The sequence below is a fragment of the Tachysurus fulvidraco genome, chromosome 22 (assembly GCF_022655615.1).
Source record: "Tachysurus fulvidraco isolate hzauxx_2018 chromosome 22, HZAU_PFXX_2.0, whole genome shotgun sequence".
Classification (NCBI taxonomy): Eukaryota; Metazoa; Chordata; class Actinopteri; order Siluriformes; family Bagridae; genus Tachysurus; species Tachysurus fulvidraco.
Window position 1 is genome coordinate 6,175,942 of NC_062539.1, and position 15,741 is coordinate 6,191,682.

The 15,741-nt window shown below is 37.9% G+C and overlaps 1 protein-coding gene across 1 annotated transcript in view; it reads left to right on the forward strand.

The window, feature by feature from the left end:
• Positions 1-2,768: 2,768 nt before the first annotated feature.
• Positions 2,769-15,741, forward strand: part of plpp2a (phospholipid phosphatase 2a) — a 30,291-nt gene continuing 17,318 nt past the window's right edge. The window contains exon 1 of the mRNA XM_027150615.2: positions 2,769-3,251. Within this exon, the coding sequence (XP_027006416.1) occupies positions 3,191-3,251 (61 nt within the window). The 5' untranslated portion in view covers positions 2,769-3,190. The remainder of the gene's footprint in view (positions 3,252-15,741) is intronic.

Sequence of the window (15,741 nt, forward strand, 5' to 3'; positions counted from 1 at the left end):
GATATCAAATATATATATATATATATGATATTGAGATATATATATATATTTACATTTACATTTGTCTGTCACTGTTCAAATATTCCTGTATCTCTCCACCGCCTGCATATTATAGGCCAAGACATCCACAGAGTCCCATTTCATTTATTTTTGCTTTAATTTACTGTTGTGATGTAAGATAGGGTTACATTTGTATGATTGTGAAAACAGTCTTTTTAAAAGCATGTTGTATGCTGAGCTGTAATAATGACCGCCCTTGTCAAGTCCAGGAAAACTCCAAGAGAGGAGCTGGACAAGTCAAATGAGTTCAAGATAAAGCACAAAACAATCAAATAGTTTTCAAAGCCAAATCTTTTGTTTCCTATAAGAGGTTAATTCATGTAATGACAAGAACAGCATATTTACAAAGTCTTTTTACAACCAAGACCATATTCAGTGACTCCAATGCATAAGACACAGCTAATTACAAACGCTAATAAATCAAACACAACTCCAAATGAATAGAAAAGTTCTCAAAAGAGCGCAATTTGTACACCACTAGCTTTATGTTATTGTTTTGATTTTTTGACATTTTTCCATTTTACATGAAGAAACGTGTCCGAGAATGCCGGGAAAAGGAATACATAGAATGAAAACAGTGGTTTTGTGTTTAAGTAAAGAAATTGAGCGAGCTGAGGAAGGCAGATAAACAAGTGTGAGGAAAAGCAAAGTTCATCATCTTTTCCTGCGCCTGGAATTCCTGACAGAGTCCTTCTTTGTTTGGACAGACGTGCTGCGGCCCTCGTGTCCCACACACATCCATCCGCTATGACTGGAGCCACAACACAAACAAAAGTTACCAGAGTCACAAGTTAGAGTGACAATTATTTGCTTTAAGAACTACACATTCAGTGTAATGCTAAAAAAAAGTTAAAAATGTATAATTGCTCTTATAAAACTTCTTGCATTATATACATCTAAATATAATATAATATTTATCATATTTTTAACTGAACTGATTTTATTTGCTATTGATATTGAAGCATTTCCTTTGACCATATACATATACTTAGATCAGTCCTGATTTACTGGAAAAACTATTCAAATGCAGTAATTCTGCTGTTCCGTGAAATGTTGTCTTTTCCTGGACAAATTATTCAGCAAAGTCAGCAAACCAAAAACAATATTTATATGTTCCTTTCACTCGTCCATGTGAACTTTTCTTTGCTTGAAACCCTCAAACATTCTCTTTACTTTCTCAAGTAATATAAAGTATTTAGTAATCAGCATTCGAGGTGTTTCACAGTGATTAATGATCACTTAATTATTTCAGTGTTGAATTTTTGCTTTTAATCAGTTTATTGCTGAATGGTCAGACGACATCAGACTAGGGTGAGTGAGTGTGTGTGTGTGTGTGTGTGTGTGTGTGTGTGTGTGTGTGTGTGTGTTTGTTCACCACTCAATCGCAAATCAATTGGATGAAGGCACAGCTGCAGCAACAATACCTCACTGATTTGGAAACCTACCAAACAGTGTAGAATGCAGTTAAATTCAGCCCCAGGAACACAGTGTATGACTGAACACTGTGTACCACACGGACCACCAAACATCGACTCTGTTATTAACAACGATGAAGTAAACACACATGATCCTGGCAGCCTGAAGGGCAGATGATATTCTCACAAAACATTCCTGAAATAAAAGAAATGATTTTCAACATAAAAAGTTTTTTTTTTCTTTGTGGGAACCAAACAAATGTATTCATAAAAATAAAACATATTCAAGTCATTATGGGGATAAAAAAAGCAATTCACATTGTTTACAATATTGAGTTACCATTACAGTTGTAGCTGATTTATAGTTTAGTTAGATTGTTTAAAAAACATTCATAAGCATAACCTTTCTTCTTCTTCTTCTTCTTCTTCTTGTTCTTCTTCTTCTTCTTCTATCTATCTATCTATCTATCTATCTATCTATCTATCTATCTATCTATCTATCTATCTATCTATCTATCTTTGACCATATTATAAATTGTCTGTTCTGTTTCATTTTTAAAAACTTTTTTATAAACAAAAAACAAAAAACTTTTTTATCCATCTGTCTGTCCATCCATCCGGCTTTTGTGTCCCTTATACTACCCAAGTTTTGTAGAGAGCCTGGATTCTGTTCCAGGCACCAACCCATCTTGAGGCACAATCTCATACAAACTCACACACACACACACACACACACACACACACACACACACACACACACACACACACACACACACACACACACACACACACACCAGACAATTTAGAGATGCCAATCTGCCTACAATGCATAGCTTTGGACTGGAAAGGGGAAAATCCCAGTGAATGAGGACATGCAAACACCACACAGGCAGGAATCAATCCCCCAACCCTGGACGTGTTAGACCACCGACACACACGTGTGTGTGTGTGTGTGTGTGTGTGTGTGTGTGTGTGTGTGTGTGTGTGTATATATATATATATATATATATATATATATATATATATATATATATATAGAGAGAGAGAGAGAGAGAGAGAGAGCGCAAAAGGAGGTGTGTATGAGAAAGTGTGTATTAATTTATGTAAACTCTGTGTCTGTGTGAGAGAAAGAGAGAGAGCGAGCGAGCGAGAGAGAGAGAGAGAGAGAGAGAGAGAGAGAGAGAGAGAGAGAGAGAGAGAGAGAGAGAGAGAGAGCAAAAGGAGGTGTGTATGAGAAAGTGTGGAAATATGTATAAATTTATGTAATCTCTCTCTCTCTGTGAGAGTGTGTGAGCACGCGGGGCAGGGATTGTGACGTCACAAGCAGGGAGCGTAGACCCGGGTGCAGTTTTACTGAGCGCAGTCAGTGGAAGGTGAAGCTTAACTCGGCGTGTGTGTGTGTATATGTGTGAGTGTGTGTGAGTGTTTGTAAGGAGTCCAGCTGCTTTTCCCTCGCTGTTCCGTCTCAACGCAGGACACTAACGTCTCTCCTCAACTCTTCATGTCACCCGCGATCACACTTTCTCATCACACGCCGCCTTGATGACTTTTTCCTGCCTAACGTGAAGAGTTCCGTGTTTTCCTTAAGAACACCTTTGGCAGAAATCAGTGCCGTCACAGGTACAAAGGAGCAGAGAATCCGGAAGAACTCGCACTTCGGGTTTGAAGTCTTCCTTGCTGCATTTAACACACACACACACACAGAGGGGTTCAACATGATGGACTTAAAGAAAAGGAAGATCTTTATCCTCGTGGATGTTCTGTGTGTGATCATAGGTAAGTCTGACTGATAAGGGCCTCGTCCCAAACCGCACACTAGTGCACTAACTAGTCTGATAAAGACACAACATTCCTCCCATCACAGTCTACTACTTTAACTCACTTAACCTACTATTTACTATTGTAGTGTCATGGAGTCAGGTTACACAGGTAAAGCTTTGTTTATACACATTGTTAAATAATATCTAAACCTTCCAAGAGTGTTTATGGAAAATATTCTATAGTGTTTTTCTGCAGAATTTTATTTAGTCCTTATAGGTGTGTAATTATTCTGGTCTAGGTTTCCTCATAGACACTCCATATGTCTACCAAACCACTTGTTTGTGTTTCCTGGAGTCAGTTAATTAAGTTTTACTTTCTCACCATACAACCAAGTCAAGATATTTACATTCCCTTTGGTTTGTGTTTGCACACATTGTACACCTATTGTCTAAATGTACAAAAGTTCGACAATACAAAATGTCACAAAATCAGCAGAAATGTTGTTGGGAAAGGACCAAAAAAAAGAACGTTTGCTTATACCCATAGCCGATTTGTTTTTATAAAGTTTTTAAAAAGTTTGCACGATTTTATATTAAAATGTTAGTGTATTTTGCTACCACACTCATCCACCAATAGGAGGAGAGCATATTATTATGCAGGCAACAGTGGTAATGACGTAAACATAAGCAATTCATGCAAATGCACTAAATAAATATTAACCTATTAACTCAAGCCCGGTTTTAAAGACTGCTTATGATTCGTGACTTAAGCAGAAATTAGGATCTATCGTTTCATCACAGGATCTTCGCCAGATCGTAACAGAGATGATTTTGTCCCCTCGTCTGTTACGGAATCTATACAAAACTTTATAGGGAATGGTCACTGGGATCAGCGTTACAAGTAGAAAACTTAAAATATAGATGAAATTGTCTTGAAAAGCAGCTCAACACGCTCAAAGTCTTGTTGGTTTTCAAACATTTGCACTCAAACATATAAATCAGTGCATGGTATGAGGAAAGCTTTTGACCTACTCATTCACCACACAACACGTGGAGACATTGCACACAGGTGTGACTCAGTACAATAGACGTGTCTGCTGAGGATAGATAGAAATGCGATTGTACTATACAGGGTAAAGTGCAGAATAGTTGGTATGGTAAGTTGGCAGCGGGCATTTGTATAATAAAATGGTATAATTGTATGACACTGAAATAGTGTTTAGAAAATCAAGTAATAGGTCAAAACTTCCAAAATGTTACAGGCTTGAATTTTTAGGGATTTTACAATTTTGTTTTTTTTTTTCCTTCTCTACCTCAACTTATCAGTTCATCTAACCCTTCATTAGGTTACAATGGGTGTGTTGGAGCAGAGGAACACACATTTTATTATATGGTGTTTGTGTGTGTGGGTGTGTGTGTGTGTGTGTGTGTGTGTGTGTGTGTGTGTGTGTGTGTGTGTGTGTGCGCGTGTGTGCGTGCTGCCAACCGTTCTAGACATTTCTAATGCCTACCGATCCACAGCCGTACACTGTTTAGGTGAGTTAAAGGTTCAATACTGAGTTTTGCATTGAGGAAGGGTTCCATGTAGAAGCAATTAAGGAAGATAAGCTACAACTCTTGAGGAATGTATTAAAAACAAATAGAAATGGAGCATTTCTATTAGGAAGTAGGAAATTCCATCCTAATGGATTCAAATCTGTGTAATTCTTCATATAGTGACTTTTTTTCTGTAGCTTCTATCGTATAAATGTTTTGTGGACGTTCCACAAAAGTTCCAAAACCTTATTACTCCATCTTACCACCTCATTGATTTTACTTTCCAATAATCATCGTGTTGTATTCTTTACCTAATTCTATAACTATCTTTCAGCCAAAATAAGCAAAGCTGTGTCTAAAATCGATCGAGGATTGATTTAGTAATTAGCTGTGCAGCCCATCAGAAAGGAGCACTGAAACAGACAGTAAATCAATACGGCTTTGAGATTCGGGTCGTGCATCCAAGCGATCTCAGCATTTTCGTGAATGAATCGACACCACTCTAATACAGGTCACTCTAATACACATCTAGCACATCTAGGGTTGTTTCCGGTCCGCTCGAGTTTCAGGTTTGTTGTAAGGAGTGTTTTAACGTCTATATACAGTCAAATTTGTTGTGCTAATTGTGTAAAATCCTACCCTGACATGGGTTAAAAAAAGGAATAAAGATAAAAATAGAAACTGAAAACAAAGTATGCAGTCATTGATTAAATCCTGTCACGAGGTCCAAGTCTGCTTCATGTTTAATTGGATAAAGCTGTAGTTTTCTGTCTGTTTGTGTATAGAAACCAAGGTGAAGATACTATAATGGCTGCCATTGGGGTTGTGTAGTTAGGTAGCAACAGGAGAGATGTAATAAGGTAAAAGATACAATCATTTCTGGACAGTACTACTGAATACAGTATGTAGCGCATGCATATTTATTTTATTTATTGATTTTTTTTGCCACATCGCGTGCTTCTGAAATTTCACTACAAATAATTTTTTTAAAAATGATTATTAACTACTTAAAAAGCCGTTTCCTGAGTGAGTTATAAAGAAGGTATTTTGTGAACAGTAAGCCAGGGTGAGAAACGATAAAATGTCTAAAATGAGCACCAGAACCTTCATCAGCTGCAACATGAAGTCTTGGATCTGGAAAGTATTTCATGCATTAGTTCTCTTGCCTTGTGTTCTGTCATGATTCATGGTTTTATTTGGCGTTGACGAGCCGACATCAAGCTCCAGTGTAAAGCTTTTAATCCAAACAATTAGTTTATTTCATTACCCTCACTAATATTCTTACTCGTATCATGAGATCTTAATTGTTTTCACCGAGGAATGTGTTTGTGTTTGTGTTGTACACGGTGCGAGAGCTGAACAGAATCTCAGATGGTATCTTTGCTTGCCCTCATAGACCCCTATAAGTGGTTGAGTTGAAGCCTGAAACACCAGTTGCCCTGTATCCCTGACCAGGATGTTGTTCTGCCAGGGCTGGAATATGATCGTCTAAATTTTTTTTTTTACACTCAAATCATAGAAGATGTCTGAACTTTTTTGATTTATTTAAACATTTGCCATGAAAATAAGTGTCATGTGGTCAGAACGTCAGGTTATGGAGCATCTGAGAGCATCTGTATTTTGTGCACCTGACTGGCTACAAGGTTCAGGATCGTGAAGCTATCCACAGTTTGTGTCAAAACAATATTGGAAAAAAAAAAGCAACACAATGGGCCTCTTTAAGTTTGTTGTCTAGTTGACTCAGACAACATTGATATCCAGCTTCCACTAATTTTTCAATGTCCCTTATTCCCCCCTTGCTACAGTGCGCTCTTCCATGATGTTTACTGTTTTATCACCTGACTCGACCATGCTGGTTTTGTTAAGTGTTGCTATGTCCACTTTGGTTTACTCGTCATATGAAGCAATTTCTGATGGGATGTCTGTTCCTGGGTGTCTGTTGCAAAAGAAAAAAGCTTCAGAGCAAGTTTTCAAACCCTTGGTAAACTGCTTTTAAACGTGAAACATTCCTCTAGCTGGAATTCAGCGCAGTGTGAAAAGCCCAATTATGTCCCATATAACAAATCTCACATACAGTTTATTTGATCATTTACACATCACACAGACTTCCGGTCATCTGCATCTCCTTTCTGCTTATCTCCTTTGGTATTGATCCTAATGAAAATGCCCAGGCATCGTCCATCTTTTCTGAATCGCTGCAGATTCCAGAAACTTTCTCCTTCTTTCTCCTTCCTTATTTTGTCGACCTGGTAATCTAACTGCTTCTCTTCACACATGAGATTGGGATTTATACTAGTCTTAGCATTTCTGTTCTGGGTCAATTCATAACAAACCTCTTTCTGATTGATTCAACGTTAATCATCATACTATGGTCCAAATAGATGCGTATACAATTTAAATGACTTATTTTATTTTATTACCAGACTCAGAAGGGAATGCATGCTCATTTGAGGGACACTGGATATAATATAAATGTAAATAATGTCCTTTCTACAACAGGTTGTAGTCGAGTAGAATTGTGTAACCAAGAGCTCCTGAGGAACTTAGCAGGTGTCAGGGTCATTTCTGAGTTCATTACAGACTCGACACTAATTTCTTCCTGCCGAAGTCTTCAAATGATTGCTGATGAAGACCCGAGCACAAAGCTGACAGACACGATGTCAGTTCAAAGATGGTATAATAGTCTCCAAGCGGTAATTCGAAAAATACAAAATATCTTTTGTAAATCTGGTGGATTTTTTTTCATCAACAAAAACATTTACATACAGTTTCACTAAAAATAAATGAAGCCTGAAGTAAAACCTCGAATATGTGTATTTCTCGACATTCCTCCATTTGTGTGTGTCTGTGTCTGTGTGTGTATGTGTGTTGTTTATCTGTGTGTTTCACAAAACATGCAAACCAGGTTTGTAGGCTTGTTAAGACTTGCACAAGCGACTGCATGGTTCAGAGTTTCACTCTGCTGTTTAATTTCACCTGATTTTGAACCATTTTTATTTGTGGATGAGCTTCACCTCATGCCTACATCAACATACTCTGTTGAGTCAAAACTGTTCATGTGTGATCATCAGAGAAGGTCTCTGAGGATATCTGTAATGTACCTGTCTGCTCAGGTGCAGTCAAATACTTGTCTGTTTGTTTTTTTAGTTTGGTGTGTACGGTATGGGGCAAAAGGCACGTTTACAGCAGTATGCAATAAACATTTATACAGACTGTGTTTGTGGTGGAGGAAAAAGCTCTGATTTATTTATTTTGGGTGTTGGTCATTTTAATCTTGAATCTTAAATGGTTAAAGGATAGTAAAAATGGCAGCGTGTATAAGGAAATGGTGTGGGTTTGTTTTTGTGTGAAGGGGGAAAAATTACCGGTTGGTTTCAAGAGTGACTTTTTTGTTTTTATTATTTTTAAACTGAGACGCTATCGTGGTGACCACTTGGAGCGAACTCTGGCCGTCATGTCCGATTTGCTTACTCATTTCCCTTCTTAGCCATACTATATTTTTGGTCAGGTTATTAATGGTGCCGACAACCCAACAAATAATTCAAGCCACGTTTAAAAAGAGGATTAGCGTGTCGATTATTAACGTGTCGATTAGCTTGTGAATGCTTCCCATCCGTGTGTGAATGGATGTCTTCTCAAAGGAGGCCATTAGTGTAATAATCACTTTGGAGCTTTCTTTTGTCTCATGCAGTGTGTGGGTTTTTACTGTCAGGAAAGCTGAAGCATTGACGAGATTTATCGCTCCTGCAAATGGAAACTGGTTGTTCGCTTGTGAGTGGTTCAGCAGTTCACACTATCTACAGAGCCATAAATCTGCAAACATTTTATTTAGTTTCTTATTTTTTTATTATTTGCTTATAACTCATTCACAGGGACCTGTACAGAAGATGCTCCACCTAAACTAAGGCTCATATTAAACAGATTACAAAAAATAAAAAAATCTACATTTTTCACTAGAACTTCAACGGAGAAAAAGAGAGAGGCTGAGGTGATTGAACGACTGTCTATAGCTGCTCTTGTGCAAGTGATAGCTGGAAGTAACTTCCTTGTGGAAAAGGAAGTGGAATAAAAAAACAAATGCAAATTATTATCAGAAACGTATCTAGTTTCCGTATTAACTTCACTTCATGCTGCTTTCCGTCACCTTGTTGTTGTTTGTTTTTTTCCATTACAGGATGTCCTGTTGTTTTTTTGTTTTTTTTTCTTCCTTAAGAGGTGTTGCCAATTTAATTATAATTAATCGTATTGGTCAGCCAGCCTTCTGTGCCGAGCGACTGCATGTCAGTGTGGATAAGAGAAGCTAAAAAAAAATCTGTTAAAGCTTTGTTTCCAGTTTAAATGCCTAAAGAAAGTTGTATGGTTTCTGCTTGTAGATAACAGTAGAATATATCATAATAAAATATGGTCATGCTTTTAAGGTAGTCTGTCCAAATATGCACAAGTAACTTGACCGAGAATTACTGACCAAGTCTTCCTCCAGTCCTACCAGGCACTATAAAGGGCTGGGAGATACTGTATGTCAGTGTAATACTAGTATCACTATACAGTGTGTCTGTCCTCAGGGTGAAAAGTACATTTTTTAAAAAATATGTTAAATGATTTGTTTTATTGTGTAGAGTTTTACTTTCTTCTTTTTTTTAGCATAAAATTCAATTTTTATAATATATTTTAATATTTATAAAAATGCAATGAAATAAATAAATCTTCATAAATATAAATTTCCTTCCATGAAGGGAAAGTAATAACAATAATAAGCAACTATTATTATTATTATTATTATTATTATTATTATTATTATTATTATTATTATTATTATGGCTTTTGTAGACATTACAAACAAATATAAACAAACAAATATAAAATCTCTACTATATTTTTGCCCATTTGTTTTCAAACCTCTTTATATTGGCATGGGCATGTGGTAGCCTAGTGTTTAAGGTGTTGGGGTATCAATCAGAAGGTTGTAAGTTTGATCCCAGGTTCACCAAGCTGCCACCACGTTGGGCCCCTGAGCAAGGCCTTTAACCCCCAATCGCTCAGTCGTATAAAAATTATTATGAAAATGAATATTTTTATATTTAGTTTATATGCTTTTAAGTCAAGTGGAAATAGTTGTGTTAATGCCCATGTGTTATGTCCAACCAAATTAATGGCTAAAGGTTTAGTAGTTAGTAGCACATTTGCCTCGAACCTATGTTGTACAAAGTGTGTGTTTACATGTTTACATGTTCTCCTTGTGTCTCTGTGATTTCCTCCTGGTACTCTGGTTTGCTTCACCCATCCAGAGACATGCGTTTTAGGCTGACTGGCATCACTGAATTGTCTGTAGTGTGTTAATGGATGTGTGCTTGTGCCCTGTAATGACCTGGCAACCCGTCCAGTCTGTCCCTGCCTTGTGCCTCGAGTCCCTTCAGGTTCCCTGTAACCGTGTATGGGAAAAGTGCTACAGAAAAAGGATAGATAGATTAATGGATGGTTTTACTTAAAATGAAACTGTTTAATTTACTTTTATATTGTTTGTATGTTTTTATATAAATATTTGTTAAATTGTACATTTTCCCTAAACGTTTAATCTATCTGAAAACTGTAATCTATACGAAAATCTTCATCATCATCATTATTTTGTTTACTTTGTTTACTTGTGTGACTGTTTCTTGGCTCCGTATTTGTTAACACTTTACCTACAATTCTAAAAGAGTAGAAAATAAATAGAGATTAGAACAAACTCTTCTATTAGCAGCTGATGCTAAGACTGGTTGTGTAGCTGATATTTACATGATACAATAACCTTCAAACGACACGCAAATCACTTCCGATTATCCAGTGTAACCTTCCACATCCCTGTGTAATCCCTGACCGGGTGAAACTCTCAGGTGTGTGAGCAGCTTTCTGACAAACGGCCTTAACCGTGTTCGAGCAGATTCCATCTACAATACTGTAGCAAAAACCTCTGAGAACTCCCAGCATGCACTGCTTCACAACTCTGTCACCTGAAGGCTTGTAGCATTGTGCCTGATCTCCTGGGTCAGTTTCTCAGACAGTTCTCAGCTGTGTGTTCAGATCATGTTTGTTTGTCCAGACAACGCCCAAAGAGCCGAGGACCATTAACACCGTCAGCAGTTCACTGGATTAGTCTCTCTCATGTTTGTGGGTGTGTTTATGGGTGTGTGTGTCTGTCTGTATGTGTTTGTGTGTGTGTGTGTGTGTGTGTTGATGTTTGTATCCGTACAGTATGTTTTTGGAGAGATGCTTTACAGATAGAGATTTTTTGTTTGTTTGTTTGTTTTCTTCTCGTTCACCACCACTACTATTATATAATTTTTGTTGCCTTTTTTGCGGTCTATTATTTATATTATCAATACAAAATTTCATTTCTCTAATATTATGTCATGTATTTTTATTTTATTACTTAGGGTTGTAGAAAGTGGGTTTAAAAAAATTATTTGTGATTAATTTGTGTAGCCTTTTAACAATGGAGATTGTCTTAAAGAAACTTTTACAGAAGCATGAAGACAGAGTCAAAAATGTAAAATTAAGTTACTATTTGTCTCAAACTTCCTTCCCTAATGAGCAAGCTTGAGGTGATGGTGGCGAGGAAAAACTCCCTGAGATGATATGAGGAAGAAACCTTGAGAGAAAAGAGCCTTTTCATGGTGTGTCCCATGTGTGTTTCATGGGATCTCTCGGGTGGATCTCTCAGTGGAGTTAAAGGTAACGTTTGCACTGAAACAGCTCTTGGCATTGGATCTAAAGCAGGACGCAGGTCTACAATTAGTGAGGAACATTACAGTATTGCAACTTTACACTTAATATGTCTGGCAGTGTAAGAGTGTAGGCAACAAAAAGCAGCACATTGTATACGTTTTACTATTTAAATGCAGTTGATCTAATCCGGGTGGGGTTTTGGGGGTGGAGGTGGGAGGTGTCTGTGGTGTGAAAACAAGATTTTACGTCATTTCTTAAAAAGTCTGTTTTGATGGATAGATGTGGGCACAAACTTTTGGAGCTGTGTGCAATGTGAGTGTTACTGCTTTTCTTCTGTGTGTACAGCTGTGCTGAGATGGACAGATGTGCAGGTGAATGCTGTAACACTGGGCAGAGGGAAGCTTTAGCAGTAAGGAGGTTGGGAAAAGGATTAAGATTTTCAAAAAGAAGAACAATTAGACGAAGGGAAATACGAGCGAGATGGAGGAGTAGAAGGGAGAACATGGTGGTTAAGAGATTAAATAAAGAAACCGTGAATTTGAAATGAGGGAGAAACCGAGCGCAGGGTTCAGGTGTAGACAGGGTAGATCTCACAGCTTGTTCATTACACACACAGGAAGGGAGGGTTGGGAGGGACAGGGAGAGAAAGAGGGCTATTTTATTTCTCTTTTGTTATTTTTCTCTCTCTGTCTCACACCCACACCCACACAGCGGGACAAAAAAGGCAAATGTATCTATCTTTAATTGCACCCCCACATCTCTCTCTGGCTCTCTCTGTCTTGCTCACAAAAAAGATTTCTATGTTTATTCGGCTTTTTGTCTGTCTTTTTCTTACACAACACAACCTATTTTATTCATGTTTAGTCAGCTTTGTGTGTGCCATACAGAGTAGTACAAAAAAGGTAGTTCTATTTATCTTTAGTCATCTCTCTCTCTCTCTCTCTCTCTCTCTCTGTCTGTCTCTTGCTCTGTCTCTGTCTGTCTGTCTGTCTCTCTTTCTTTCTCTCTCTGTCTCTCTCGCCCTGTCTCTCTCTCGTGTGCTCTCTCTCTCTCCATATCTCTCTCTCTCTCTCTCTCCCCCTTTTTTCTCTCTCTTTCTTTCTCTCTCTCTGTTTCTCTCTCACCCTTTCTCTCTCTCTTGCTCTCTCTCTGTCTCTCTGTCTCTCTCCCTGTCTCTCTCTCCCTGTCTCTCTCTCTCCCCGTCTCTCTCTCACCCTGTCTCTCTCTCCCTGTCTCTCTCTCTCCCTGTCTCTCTCTCTCCCTGTCTCTCTCTCACCCTGTCTCCTCTCACCCTGTCTCCTCTCACCCTGTCTCTCTCTCCCTGTCTCTCTCTCTCCCTGTCTCTCTCTCACCCTGTCTCTCTCTCCCTGTCTCTCTCTCTCCCTGTCTCTCTCTCTTTTACACTCATAAATACAATAAGAAAAGATAGATTTTATCTTTATTCAGCTGTTTATTTCTCTCCCTCAAATGCATATGCTAAGACGAAAAATAATCCGATTTTATTCATCTCTCATCAGACCCTCTCCCTCCTTCCATCCCTTCTCCACCTTTGTTTTTCTCTCGCTGTCCATCTCTGAACCCTATTTACGAGCTTCTCATCTCCATGTCCTGTCCGGCGCTGAAGTCATCCAGCCGAGCTCGTTCTCACCCTTAACTCATCCTCAGTCTGACAGCACTGTTTCCTCCTTAAAGAATAACAGCTGCAAATGTCTGCCCTTTAACCCCAGAGACACTTCATCCACAGAAACATGATGGAAGGTCACCAGAGAGTGCAAGCTTTTCACAGCACTTTATTCTATTGGTCAGCATTTTGGAGGAAGTGTTTTTTTTTTTGCAGACTCCGGTCAATAGAAGTTTAACACAAGTCACATGTACTCAAAGGAGATGGTCCAGCCGCTGACCCCCGTGTCAAATAAGATTGATTTGGTTGAATGATTGCAGCAGATTCCCTCCAGTGAAGGGAATAATATTATATAAAAAAAGAAAAGTAAAAGAAAGAAAGAACAAACGAAATATGAAAATAAATGTATATATATATAATGATTGAATTAATTTAAAAATTAAAAAAGTTGAATATTTAAATATTTGAATGAATATTAAATGGAAAAATGGGGGAAAATGTAAAAAAGTTTTTAGAATAAATTACAGAATAGCTTACAAAACTGTCATTTTTGGGGAATAATATTTTTTTTCTTTATTCCAGGCATTTCTTTATTCCTTTCTAGAATTTTGACATTTATACTGAATGTCATCTCAAAGGCATTAAAAAAGTGAATCTTATTTAGATGCATTTTTTTATTTTAAGCACATACTTTTTCTTTTTTGTTCTTTTCGCTTGTGAATCTTTAATCACCTTCAGTCACTATCAGCTTCTTGTTAACAGCACCAAAGTGTGTTTTTTTTTCCTCCTCTGAACACAATAGTCCGTATTTCGTCACTGGAGTTTTGACCTGACTGAATAGCTTCACTTGTTCAACCTGCTCTGACAGTTTGTGAGGATTCCGTATCTTTGAGCTGCGTTTCTCCAAATGTCAAATCAAGTCTCTTTTTGAAGAAGTTTTGAGAAAAAAAACATTCGATATTCATCCTTGTCTGAGTTGCTCTGGCACGTGCAGCTCTCATATCACATGCTTTGTATACTCACGGAATCACTTTGTGTTGTGGAAATAGTCGTTGCACCATTTTAGGGAAAAATAATGTCAAATGGTGACAGAAAACACTTCGACTGGGGAAAAGGGTAGACAAGTGTCGTGTTTTTGTTGTTGTTTTTTTTTTAACAGTTGTCCCGAGACACTCTGTTCAGGACAAACTGGGTGGACAGTTAAAAATAAGCAAATGCTAAAACTGACTAATTTAAATGGGTTAAAATGGATTACAAAGCTGTGGAAGATAAGTGTCCACAGCTTAGGTGCAGAAGAGCTGTATTTATTTATTTATTTATTTATTTATTTATTTTAAAGATCAGCCAAAAGTCAAACACATTTTTCTCTGTGCGAGACAAGACCTTATTTAAAGTAGTCACTTATTCTGTTTACTCTGTCTGTGACATTCATCCTGATGCTCCTGTGCTTGGAAATTTTGGCAAATTGTGACTATTTATTCAGCCAAGCTTGTTGACACAGCGGATAAGAACTTTAACGAAGGGTTTAGGAAGGTAGATTGTGAAACGTCAGATTATTTATAGCCATGATTAACTGTTAACCCTGGATAAAGTATGAGCAGTGTGAAAGGAGATAACCCAGGATTCTGTTTAACTGGAGGTCATATTGACTCAGGGAAACTATTTCATGTGTGTTGATGAATAAAAGCTCTGGGGTGAACACCGGATAGGCATTGTGATTATATCAGCAGTTTGTGCGTCAGGTTTAAAGCAGAAGATCATATCACATCAGGTCAGTGTACAGCTGAGCGATCTCAAAATGAAACACTGTCAGCACTGTGGCTTGATATCGTTACATCCTCCTCGTGTCCAAACGATCCCACGTTTACAAGGAGTGCTTCTTCTTGAGCAAGCACGGCCACTTAAGGACTTATTTTTTTAAGCGACCGATAGCTTTGACCTGTGTGTTTAAATGTCAAGTCTTTCTCGGAAGCGTCGCGCCTGTACGGAAAGGAAATGCTCTGAAAAGACAGCAAGAACGAGTGCGATTCAGAGCGAGGTCTTCCTTTCTTTTCCCAGCATTTATCACTAAGCTTTGTGTTTTCTTAACCTTGATCCTGCTTTGTCTCCGAGTTTATACGTCCCTTCTGTTCTAGCTCTTTATGGGAGGAAAGACCAGCACTCAGTACTGAGTCATCCGTGTTGTATAAAAGTTCTTTAAAAAGGCTCGAGGAGTCTTTGTATTTGCCAAAAAAAAAAGGTCATACATACAATCAAATTATTTTTGTCAAGAACAAAGGAGACATTCTTCTCCTTCCTTGAATTTATTGAAAGCATCATGGTGCATTTTGAACTTTTATAATGCCAGTGTTTTGTTGGCATTATAAAAAAAAAAAAAGTCATAGCAGAGCTTGAATTAAACAAATCGGCAGATTTATCGGAGTAAAAACGGTAAAATATTCTTTAAAGCAGTACTCTAACAGTTTGTGCTGATAATTTGGTCTGTGATATCCGTCCTGATGCTCCGGTGCTTGGAGACTCCGTCACTAGCTAAGCATCATCCTAAATGAAACCAGTTTCTGCTCATTTGCCCTGCATACAATAGATACCTAGTAACTGCTGCTAAAATCAGAAAGCCTGTCAGTTTATAAACCGGACCGATTTG